This window comes from Eucyclogobius newberryi, unplaced genomic scaffold (assembly GCF_026437365.1).
Source record: "Eucyclogobius newberryi isolate DKJ021-1_F unplaced genomic scaffold, fEucNew1.0.hap1 SCAF_2, whole genome shotgun sequence".
NCBI classification, from domain to species: domain Eukaryota; kingdom Metazoa; phylum Chordata; class Actinopteri; order Gobiiformes; family Gobiidae; genus Eucyclogobius; species Eucyclogobius newberryi.
The window spans coordinates 13,608,550-13,619,540 of NW_027315834.1; the positions used below are offsets into that span (position 1 = coordinate 13,608,550).

The 10,991-nt window shown below is 40.1% G+C and overlaps 1 protein-coding gene across 1 annotated transcript; it reads right to left on the reverse strand.

The window, feature by feature from the left end:
• Positions 1-3,975: 3,975 nt before the first annotated feature.
• On the reverse strand, positions 3,976-8,861 carry LOC140367225 (cystatin). Its single transcript, XM_072453581.1, has 5 exons — positions 8,705-8,861; positions 8,010-8,118; positions 5,244-5,395; positions 4,780-4,881; positions 3,976-4,174 (listed from the first exon to the last, which is right to left on the reverse strand). Exons 2-5 carry the CDS (start codon positions 8,095-8,097, stop codon positions 4,076-4,078), a joined length of 441 nt encoding a protein of 146 aa, XP_072309682.1. The 5' UTR covers positions 8,098-8,118; positions 8,705-8,861; the 3' UTR covers positions 3,976-4,075.
• Between the last annotated feature and the right edge of the window lie 2,130 nt (positions 8,862-10,991).

Genomic DNA, 10,991 nt, shown 5'->3' on the forward strand with positions numbered 1-10,991 from the left:
AGCTAAAGCTGTGGGTTTATGTTTCTGTTCCTAACTACTCTGACCATAGTAGAAAAAGCTTCAGTTGTAGTCATCTGGACTCAGTTTGAAAAAATAGACGTTTCGACTCTCATCCAAGAGTCATTGTCAATAAAAGAATTTAGATCGAGAACTCCGATATTAATACTGTTCTGTGGTAAGACCCGCCCATAGGGAGGAGCCTTCCTGAAGTAGAAAGAGTTGTTTGTTTCAACAGAAACTCCCCCCTTGTATCTACCGAGCTAGCCTATTCAGAATCTTAATGGGCTATTAGAAACCTCTTTGTCTTTGTGAGACCCTGGCTCAACCACCCTGAGTACCTGATTAGCATCTGAATGTCCTTTACCTTTCCAGGGGTTCAGTAACCCATTATAAATAACAGGAAGATTAAACATTAGCCCTCCATTTCTGTTTAAAGAAGGTCTTTCTTTTTAACAAAAATAGCTTCCTTGACTCCTCTTTCAAACCATCTTTTCTCCCTGCTTAAAACCTTCACCTCACCGTCTTCAAACGAGTGATTAGAGGCTTCAAGATGGAGATGCACGGCGCTCTGTGGTCCTGAACTTGTATTTCTTCTGTGCTGATAAAGCCTCTTGTGTAGAGGCTGTTTAGTCTCACCTATGTAACGTTCTTTACAACTTTCTTCACTGCATTGGATCGAATAAACTACATTGCTCTGTTTTTGAGTCGGCAACTTGTCCTTTGGGTGAACCAGTTTTTGTCTTAAAGTGTTTCCTGGTTTAAAATAAACAGGGACTTCGTGTTGTCTAAAAATTCTCTGCAGTTTTTCCGAGAGGCCAGACACATAAGGGATAGAGACACCCTTCCTTCTCTGTTCAGTTTCCCTTTTGTCCGGCTTCTTGGTTCTCTTCACTCTGTTGAGAGCCCAAGCGGGGTAACCACACCTGTTTATTTTAAACCAGGAAACACTTTAAGACAAAAACTGGTTCACCCAAAGGACAAGTTGCCGACTCAAAAACAGAGCAATGTAGTTTATTCGATCCAATGCAGTGAAGAAAGCTGTAAAGAACGTTACATAGGTGAGACTAAACAGCCTCTACACAAGAGGCTCTATCAGCACAGAAGAAATTCTAGTTCAGGACCACAGAGCGCCGTGCATCTGCATCTTGAAGCCTCTAATCACTCGTTTGAAGACGGTGAGGTGAACGTTTTAAGCAGGGAGAAAAGATGGTTTGAAAGAGGAGTCAAGGAAGCGATTTTTGTTAAAAAAGAAAGACCTTCTTTAAACAGAAATGGAGGGCTAAGGTTTAATCTTCCTGTTATTTATAATGGGTTACTGAACCCCTGGAAAGGTAGAGGACATTCAGATGCTAATCAGGTACTCAGGGTGGTTGAGCCAGGGTCTCACAAAGACAAAGAGGTTTCTAATAGCCCATTAAGATTCTGAATAGGCTAGCTCGGTAGATACAAGGGGGAGTTTCTGTTTAAACAAACAACTCTTTCTACTTCAGGAAGGCTCCTCCCAATGGGCGGGTCTTACCACAGAACAGTATTAATATCGGAGTTCTCGATCTAAATTCTGTTATTGACAATGACTCTTGGATGAGAGTCGAAACGTCTATTTTTTTCAAACTGAGTCCAGATGACTACAACTGAAGCTTTTTCTACTATGGAACACGCCTGGACGAATGAGGGATTACACCGACATACTCTGACCATAAGCGATTTCGAAGAGGAACGTTTTAAGCCTGGACTTAAATGAAGAGACTGTGTCAGCATATTTAACATGGGTCGGGAGCTGATTCCATAACACAGGAGCTTGGTAGCTAAACGCTCGACCTCCTACAGTACTTTTAGAGACTCTTGGGACCACCAGAAGGCCGGCATTCTGAGAGCGAAGAGCTCTGTTTGGATGATATGGTTCTATAGCATCTTTGAGGTAGGATGGGGCCATGTCATTTATGGCTTTGTAGGTCAGGAGGAGGAGTTTAAATTTGATTCTAGACTCGACGGGGAGCCAGTGAAGAGACTTCAGCACCGGCGTAATGTGCTCTCTTCTTTTTGTTCCTGTTAGTAATCTTGCTGCTGCATTTTGAACCAGTTGAAAGCTTTTTATGGAGCTTTTAGGACACGCTGCAAGCAGGGAGTTACAGTAGTCTAATCTAGTCGTTACAAATGCATGGATAAGTTTTTCGGCATCGATTTTAGGCAGGATTCTTCTGATTTTGGCGATGTTGCGCAAATGGAAATAGGCTGTTTTACAAGCTTGATTTATATGAGCTTTAAATGAGAGCTCCTGGTCAAATAAGACTCCAAGGTTTCTTACAGTAGAACTGGAGGCTACACTGACATTGTCCAGTGTGACTACCTGCTCAGATAGAGAGGCTCGTAGATGCTTAGGGCCAAGCACAATGACCTCGGTTTTTTCAGGGTTAAGAAGCAGGTAGTTTAGTGTCATCCAGGTTTTTATCTCCTTCAAACAAGTACTAAGTCAGGTTTCATTGGTAAATACAGCTGAGTGTCGTCTGCATAGCAGTGGAAGTTAATGTCATGCTTTCTGATAATGTTGCCTAATGGCAGCATATAAAGAGTAAACAGAATTGGACCGAGTACCGAACCCTGTGGCACACCGTAAATTACTTTAGAGCTTGGTGAGGAGCTCTGGTTTACATTAACAAATTGGAACCTATCAGATAGATAGGATTTAAACCAGCTGAGGGCTGTTCCTCCAACACCTACATCACATTCTAACCTCTGCAGTAGAATGTTGTGGTCGATGGTGTCAAACGCTGCGCTCAGGTCCAACAGAACCAGGATTGAGACCAGTCCATCGTCAGCGGCTAATAACAAATCATTTGTGACTTTAACTAGTGCAGTTTCAGTGCTGTGGTGGGCTCTGAACCCTGACTGGAAAACTTCAAATAAGTTATTGTCCTGCAGGTGGCGACAAAGCTGTTTTACTACAACTTTTTCAAGGGTTTTAGAGACGAAGGGAAGATTTGAAATAGGTCTGTAGTTTACCAATAGGTCGGGATCTAGATTAGGCTTTTTCAGAAGAGGTTTAATGACTGCATGTTTGAAGGACTGTGGAACATAGCCACTTTGGAGTGAAGTATTTATTATATTAAGAATAGGGTCTATAATTAGGGGGAGAATGTCTTTGAGGAGTCTGCTTGGAATGGGGTCTAGGACACAAGTTGAGCTTTTAGAGGACATAATGGCTGAAGTTATCTCTGCTTGATCAACAGCTGTGAACCTTTCTAAGTTTACTGGTGGATTTATATGAGACGTTAGATTTACAGCTTGGGCTAGTTCAGGGCTAATAGCGGGGGTAATTTCATCTAATTTATCTCTGATTGTTTTTATTTTATTGTTAAAAAATAGGAGGAAATCATCAGAGCTAAGTGTAGCTGGGATTGAGGGCTCTACTGCACTGTGACAGTTTGTTAGCCTAGCTACAGTGCTGAAAAGGGAAGAGGCCCCGGGGAAGACCCAGGACACACTGGAGGGACTATGTCTCTCGGCTGGCCTGGGAACGCCTCGGGATCCCCCCGGAAGCGCTAAGTGTCTGGGGAGAAGGAAGTCTGGGAGTCCCTGCTCAGACTGCTGCCCCCACGACCCGGCCCAGGATAAGCAGAAGAAGATGGATGGATAGTAAGTCCATTTGAATGAAAAGGCACCCTTTTCTTTCTGTCACCAACATTCCTCACAAAAATTTAGAAATGTGCAGACATCAAAACAATCTAAATAGATTAACTTGGTTATTGTGAAAGAGTTTGATAAAATCATTGGGACCTTAAACAAGGTCGGTTACCAAAGCCAGGAATATTCTGGCTGATCCTGTTCAGTATCTGCACAGATCAAGGCCCCGCCCAGATGTTGACTAAAAAAAACAATTTTATCTCCAAAGTAATAACACAACTAATTAGTAATTGCACAACTGTACCCTGTTCTTTAGTCCTTACAATTAATTTAAAACTCAGACACAACAATTATTTGGAAAAAAAAGTTATTTATTGCGGAAAAAGAACACGGCATCAAACACTGTATCAAAAGTGGTAAGGCTCAAACACAACACGGATAAAAGAAGTGTAACTCAGGCTTTGGGCTTGACCAGCTTCTTACAGGTCCGGCTCTTCAGCTCGTGTTTGTTGTTGCGAGGGTCAAAGGTCACAACAAACTGACAGCCCATACGCTGAAGAGAAGACAGGGACAAAACGTATCAGAAACAGGGCCTCATCTTTGTGGGGGCCTACATGGTGCTTCTTGGTGGGGGCCCTAATTTGCCAAAAGTGTAAGATTCCTTTTCCACTGCAGTTATGGTACAAAATAGCTTACAATAAATCACATTATTACAATTTATTATTTGAAAAAGCGCATTAAACCAATCACGTCTTTGTTATAGTTGCATTGTGTACTTTACCCAGTTGCTCGTCTCCATGGATATGTTATTGCTTTGCTGGAATCTTCCGTAGTATTTAACTAATCCATTGCATTTATTAAAATCTGGAGTTTTATTGCTAAACGAATGGTGTAAGCGGAGTCGCCTCGTCGCAGATCTGACCTGTCATCTGGCCTGGAAGTGTCACCTGCTTTTCTCTGCGCAACTAGATACTGTGCAATGCCGTACTACGGAACATTCCAAGGTCAAAGCAGTGACCTCTTCGTGGAGACAAGCAGATGCGCCAGATAGGTTTGTAAATAAACGCTTAATTCCGCTTAATATGCTTAATTCCGCATATTGAAATTGATCTTTTGTCCGTCGTCAGTAACAAACCAGCTCAACTCATGGAATATTACCTTTTTCTCCAGCTCACAGTTCTCCAGGTCGTGGTTCTCTGCTTTGAGACACTTGGTTTTTCCCAAAATGGCGTCAATCCTGAAGTTGATCATGCTCGTCACCTGCCACAGAGTAAAGCAGATGACTGGGTGAGCATGACTCTCCTATAGTTCCCAGGAAATGCACAATATATTTCTATTTATTGCTGTTTGTTACTATTTTGGATACATTCAGTCAGATGTAACTTTGGCCTTTTTCTGCATTTGTATTGTCGCATGCAGATGTTCTAATCTAATGCATAATTCTTAGCTTTCTGACTCAAATCTGACGCTTTGATAATATGAAAAATACATTATTAGCGCATTTGGCCACCCATAGTTAGTGCCCCGGTTATTAGCAACATGACTTTACAAAGATGAAGAGATAGAGACATAAATAACATGTCCTGTTTCTTCTGACATGGATTCTATGTTTTGTTCAGTACCTGGCTATGAGCAGAGGTGATGGAGTCCAGTCTGAACAGCCTCTTGCCTTTTGAATTGGAGTTGAACATCTTTACGGCGTATTGCGTGGCCTGGTGCACCTCTGTCGAGTTGGGACTTCTCTCAAACCATCCTCCAACCAACTGGGCCTTCTCTGTCGAGACACAGGCAAGATGTTAGGTTTTAGGACAAGATTTTGCACCCCATTTAGTGACGATATACAGTAAAACAATCAGTGAAAATATAGAACATAGAGGGCTTATCATTTGGTGTCAAAGTATCCAGTGTTTAATGATAATAAGACACAAATTGGTATCTCCATTATGTCCACTAGAGGTCCAGAATCAAAACAAAACACAAAATATGTATTACAACACAATAATATACATTCTTTTTCTTTGGCCATATTCACTACTTACCTAACTGTAACCTAGTTTAAATCATGGGGACCTGGGTTTTGTCCTCATAAAGGAATCAGGGTAGGACTGAACAGTTTGGGAAAATATATATGGTAATTGTTGCTTGTTCTGACAAGCGTTGCAATTACAATTAGATTTGCGATTCATGTTTGAATGGTAGAACATAGAATGATGCTTAAAATGTTTCAAGACTGAAATCTGAACTGCTAAACCAATCCAACATGTTTGTAGAGGTCTAACGTTAAACTACAGGGTTTTATAAGACAGGATATTTGGCTGTTTACAGATGAAATAACATTACATAAATACCTGCAGTCTTTACGATTTTCAAATTGTGACTATTCAAATTGCGACCCTGCAGGTCCCATGATGTCAGTGTGTATAAACAGTCTATTTTAGTCCCCACAACGTGATAAATACCCGCCAGCACACACAAACACACCCCACTTTCTGAACATTTTTCTGAACATGGAAACTCTTACTAAATCCAATGACTGAGGCCAATGCCTGAGCTGGCAGCGTCCACTCCCTCGTCTGTGCCAAACCTGTCACCGCGACCGACACCAGGTCTTTCCACAGGACGTAAACACATCTGTCACAATGGCGATTTATATTGTGGACAAGGAGTGGAATTAGTGGCAATAAATGGCAATAAAAGTCTGTATCGTTTTTTGTTCATGGAATTATCAAAGTCATTTAACTTGAATTTGAAAAAGTAATAAAATAAAATTGAACACTGAGATTGATCCATATGAGGAAAAAACAATCATGCTTAAAGTGCATGTAGCAGGTTAGACGACACATTTCACTGAAACGTAGTGAAATGGATTATATTTCGATTTTTATTAAGATTTTACCCCCAAGTTTTAAAAAAATAAGTTTGACTGTCTTGGTGACGTTTATTCCTGGTGACGTGAGCAGCAGATTTGACATAGGTAGAGATGATTCCACAACTGTTACCTAGCAACCGTACTGTCAACAAAGCCAAAATCCATATCAATAACACACAGTTATGATTTGACAAATAATAAAGACTTATAACACCTTTTGTTGTTGTTGAATGATTGTTTAAACTGTCAGTAGCTTGTAAATCGTCCCTGCATTCTCAATGTAATGTCGCTTCCTGATGACATCACAGAGGGATTCGGTTCAACTCTACATCATGTCACGTTCGACTTTTATTTTTAAAATTTTCTTCACAAACTGCCACTTAAAAACCATGATAAATATTTACCACAGAGTATATCCCGCCAAACTACGTCATAATTAGACGAACATGAAAATCTGTCATAAGAACTTTAATTATTTAGTCACGCGTCGCCGGTCCCTAGTTCATACAACACGTCTCTTTTAAGAAATGTATCTGTCTTGTTGGTATTTTCCCAGTTAATCATCGTCATTATAAGCCCCTTTCCAAAACCTCAGCCTCGTTCTGTCATCTGACCACTGACAGCTGCCACACACAACTGGCTCCGAGATACAAAATGAGTCACTTCACCCAGCCACGGACTCACCCTGGGAACACAATGTAGGCCCTATATTACGTTCTTTAGTAAGTGTGACGCACCCGGGAACGTTTTGCTTTCTATACTTTACATTGGTGAAGAAATGAGAAAAATGCGTAGGTTGTTTGGTGGAGTTATGTTAAGCTTTTGACACGAATATGATATATTCTGTGTCCCGGTGTTGCTATGCAATATCGGAGAGCATGTGGTGGGAGGATTAAAAGGATTATTTTACAGTAAAAGTGGTCAGTATTGAAGTTGTTGTTTTTGCTCTGGTCTCATTTGAGCTGATTTTAAAAACACCATTTCTCGGCACTCTTAAATGTAGATAAACTGTTTTTGTTACATCCTTTGCCAATGTGTAAATTACAAAAAAAAACTACAGAAACAGTTTGTAGGGACATGTTGTTTTTGCTGTCCTTTCACTCCACTTTTTGTAATTACTCATGCCTAAATTGCCCGGGCAATTGCAGTATGCCTAAGCCTAGATTTAATAGGCCAAACTTTGCAACAGTGAAAGATCCATCAAAGCTTTTAAATCAAAATTTCCAGGATGATTCGAATTCTATGATGGTTGGTCTAATTATTTAATAAATTAGAATACTGCTTTTGCTACTTCACAATAACACAGACTATAATCTGTATTAGAAATAGCCTACAGTTAATGCATGTTCTTTGTTGACAGGATTACAGTAAAAAATTATGTAAAAAGGATTTAAATCTACAATATGTGCAAAGACAGCTCAAAATTCTTTCAACATTTCAAACAACCAAGCCCGATCTCTTAGCAAACAAAAGACGTATGAATAAATAACATGATGTAACTCTGTAGGGCTTTACTCACTTGGTTTGATGACCTCTTCTACCGGCTCTTCTCCAAAACAAAGCCCGACCACGGACAATGTGACCAACACAGAGAGCGGGGCGTACATCGTGAATCCTCCGAGATGATTCTGCACAAAAAATATATGTACGTTTCTTATGTAGACGATGCTCTGCCAAAAGTAGGGTCGGCGTTCAGTCAAAGAAGTCCAACAAGTATTTCCATTGTACATTGAGACTTTTAAAATACATTTTTACCAACAAAAGGTTGAAATACGGTGACTAAAGGCCACAAGTTTATCCTTTTTTAACATTTTGATTCAACAATGCCACTGTCTTTGTTATGAAAGGTATTTTTGTATGTGTTTTAGAATCCAGATTATCAAAATCCAATATCATTTTATCATAATAATGTCATTTTTGGGACACTTTACATTGTATTATTCACAATTAGTCATTACATTTCCTAAGACAAATTGTACCCAGGACAAATTTCCCTCATGTGGGACAATAAAGTATACCATAACCTTAGATTATTCCAGTTTTAGCCAAAATCATGTAACAAAATCATGTAAACAACCTCCTGAATCACTGGTCAGGAGGTTCTTCGTTATGACAACCACAAAACGCACAAAGAAGCCACCTTAAAAATTGAAACCTTGAATGAAAACGCACATGAAATGAACGCACACGTCTTAAATCAAATAGGTTTTTTACCTTGTGTGATGCTGCGTGGCTGGACGAGGAGCCGAAGTGTGTCGGCTCGAGGGGGATAATCTGTCTAAGTAGGAGAAAGGCGGGCGGGAGTAGTCTGAGAAGTGGAATGTTGAACCAGTCCGCCAAGGCCACACCCACCACCACAGTGCTGAATGCTGCTGCTGCTGCTGCTGCTGCTGCCTGGTAATGACGACACACACACACACACACTCACACTGACACACACAGGGATTTAAACTGGCATCAGCAGTGTGGCTCGGGAGGGGAGGGGGGAGGTTTTAAAGGGGCTGTGTGAAATGGAGCTGATGAGATGGGGGGGAATAAAGGAGTGTTTGGTTTATTTATGAGCGTCAGTTTCTTGTTATCGATGACATTTTGAGGTGTTTTGACCATTCAGATGATAGAATATTTGTATAGTATGTATTTATTATCATTTACTTATTCAATTTGTTCTTAAACTATGGCTGGATGCTCCTCTTTCTGTCTGGATGACCTCAATAGTCTCTAAAAGTCACAGTCCTGGACCATTTGAAGCCTGTCCAGCTGCGGGGGTGAGATTTCTCCTTCAATGTGGTTCTCCAGGTTTCAGTTTTTTCCTCATTTGTTTTTTTTTTTGTAGTTTTCCCTTGTTGAGAAGGAGGCTCTAAGGAAAGGGGATGTACTGGGACAATTCATGTGAACGTTGGTTAATCCACTTCACTATTATTGACCAATGACTGTCTGATTTTCTAACTTTCTGCTTGTATTATTGTCTATTTTGTTCAACCCTCTATATTTGATGCATACAGGCAAAGCAGAAGAGCTTGTTGTGTTGCTTCAGATGTGATGTCAGCGTTAAGATAATACATACCATTTTACAGTTGATGATAAAGTACAAAGTAACTGGTTACTGTCTCATATGATAAATATGCCACTTGATAAAACATGAGATATCATGTGTAAGATGAGATAGTTATATGAGAAAATCTTTGGGCATTACAAAAATAAATCAAAATTGAAATATACATATACAAACATGTTTTTATATGTAAAAAACACCAAAAAATGAATGAAAAGGAACAAAAATACTATTTTGTTCTATACATTTTATGGAAACTCACAATTTTTCGATCCCTTTGAAACCCATGGATAACCACCATATCAAATATAAAATACAAATAAAATAAAGAATGCCTGTCTTTATTCGTTCAGGTAGGTTCCATCGTCAAAGAAAATCTGTTTTTAATTTGGTACTTTTCACCACTCATCCAAGTAACTTCTTCAGTTCCTTTGACAAGGTTCTGTTAAGTCGCTGCCTTAAATATCTGTCTGATTAAATCCAGTTCAATCAAACTTATGTTTTCATCACTTTGACAGACGTCTTTCATTCATTCATTCATTCATTTTCTACCCCTTTTTCCCTTTCGGGGTCGCGGGTGACTGGAGCCTATCCTTGGGCCTTAGGCGGGGTACACCCTGGACAGTGGCCAACTCGTCGCAGGGCCAACACAGAGACATAGACATTACAGATAACAACTCACTCTCACATTCATTCACTAGGGCCAATTTAGAGTTGCCAATTTTACCTAACACATGCATGTCTTTGGACGGTGGGAGGAAGCCGGAGAACCCGGAGAGAACCCTGGGTAACACGGGGAGGACTCCACCCAGAGAGGCAAGTTAAAAGTTTGCTGATTTTACACGTGTCTCTGGGCAAGTCACTTCTCCCACAGACCTACTCCAGTTTCAGTGACGTTGAAAGCAATGGTGGAAAATGCAAATATATGTATATACGCAGTACTTACAGAACACATGCGCTTCCTTCAAGTAAAGTCATCAGTATTCATGAGTAACTAGTGCCTTGTTATTGGTTGTAAGAGCTGTAGTCTGACATAACACCTGTAACCTGTGCACATGAGAACATATTGCACGTACAACCTTTAATAGATAGTGAAATGCAAATTCTTAATAGTAACATCGAGTATACATTAGTGCTAAACCATTGTGCCCCCTTTCTTTTGTCTCCGTTCACATGTGCATCAAAAATCTGATCATTAGCTGATTTCTGGTGTTGTTCGATAATGGAAATGTCATGTTAAACAGTAACTAACTAACAGCTAATGTAAGACAAAGAATAACACATTTCTTCATTGTTATGCCATGTTACTCCTTCATTTTTGGCACTGGGGGACCAAAACTGGGCCACGGGCTATCTGCTTTCATAGTCTGTACAAAATGAAAATACAGAGCAGCAATCATAAGTAATAGCGGTATCTTAAAATATATTGAAGGATTTGTGCACATTTTA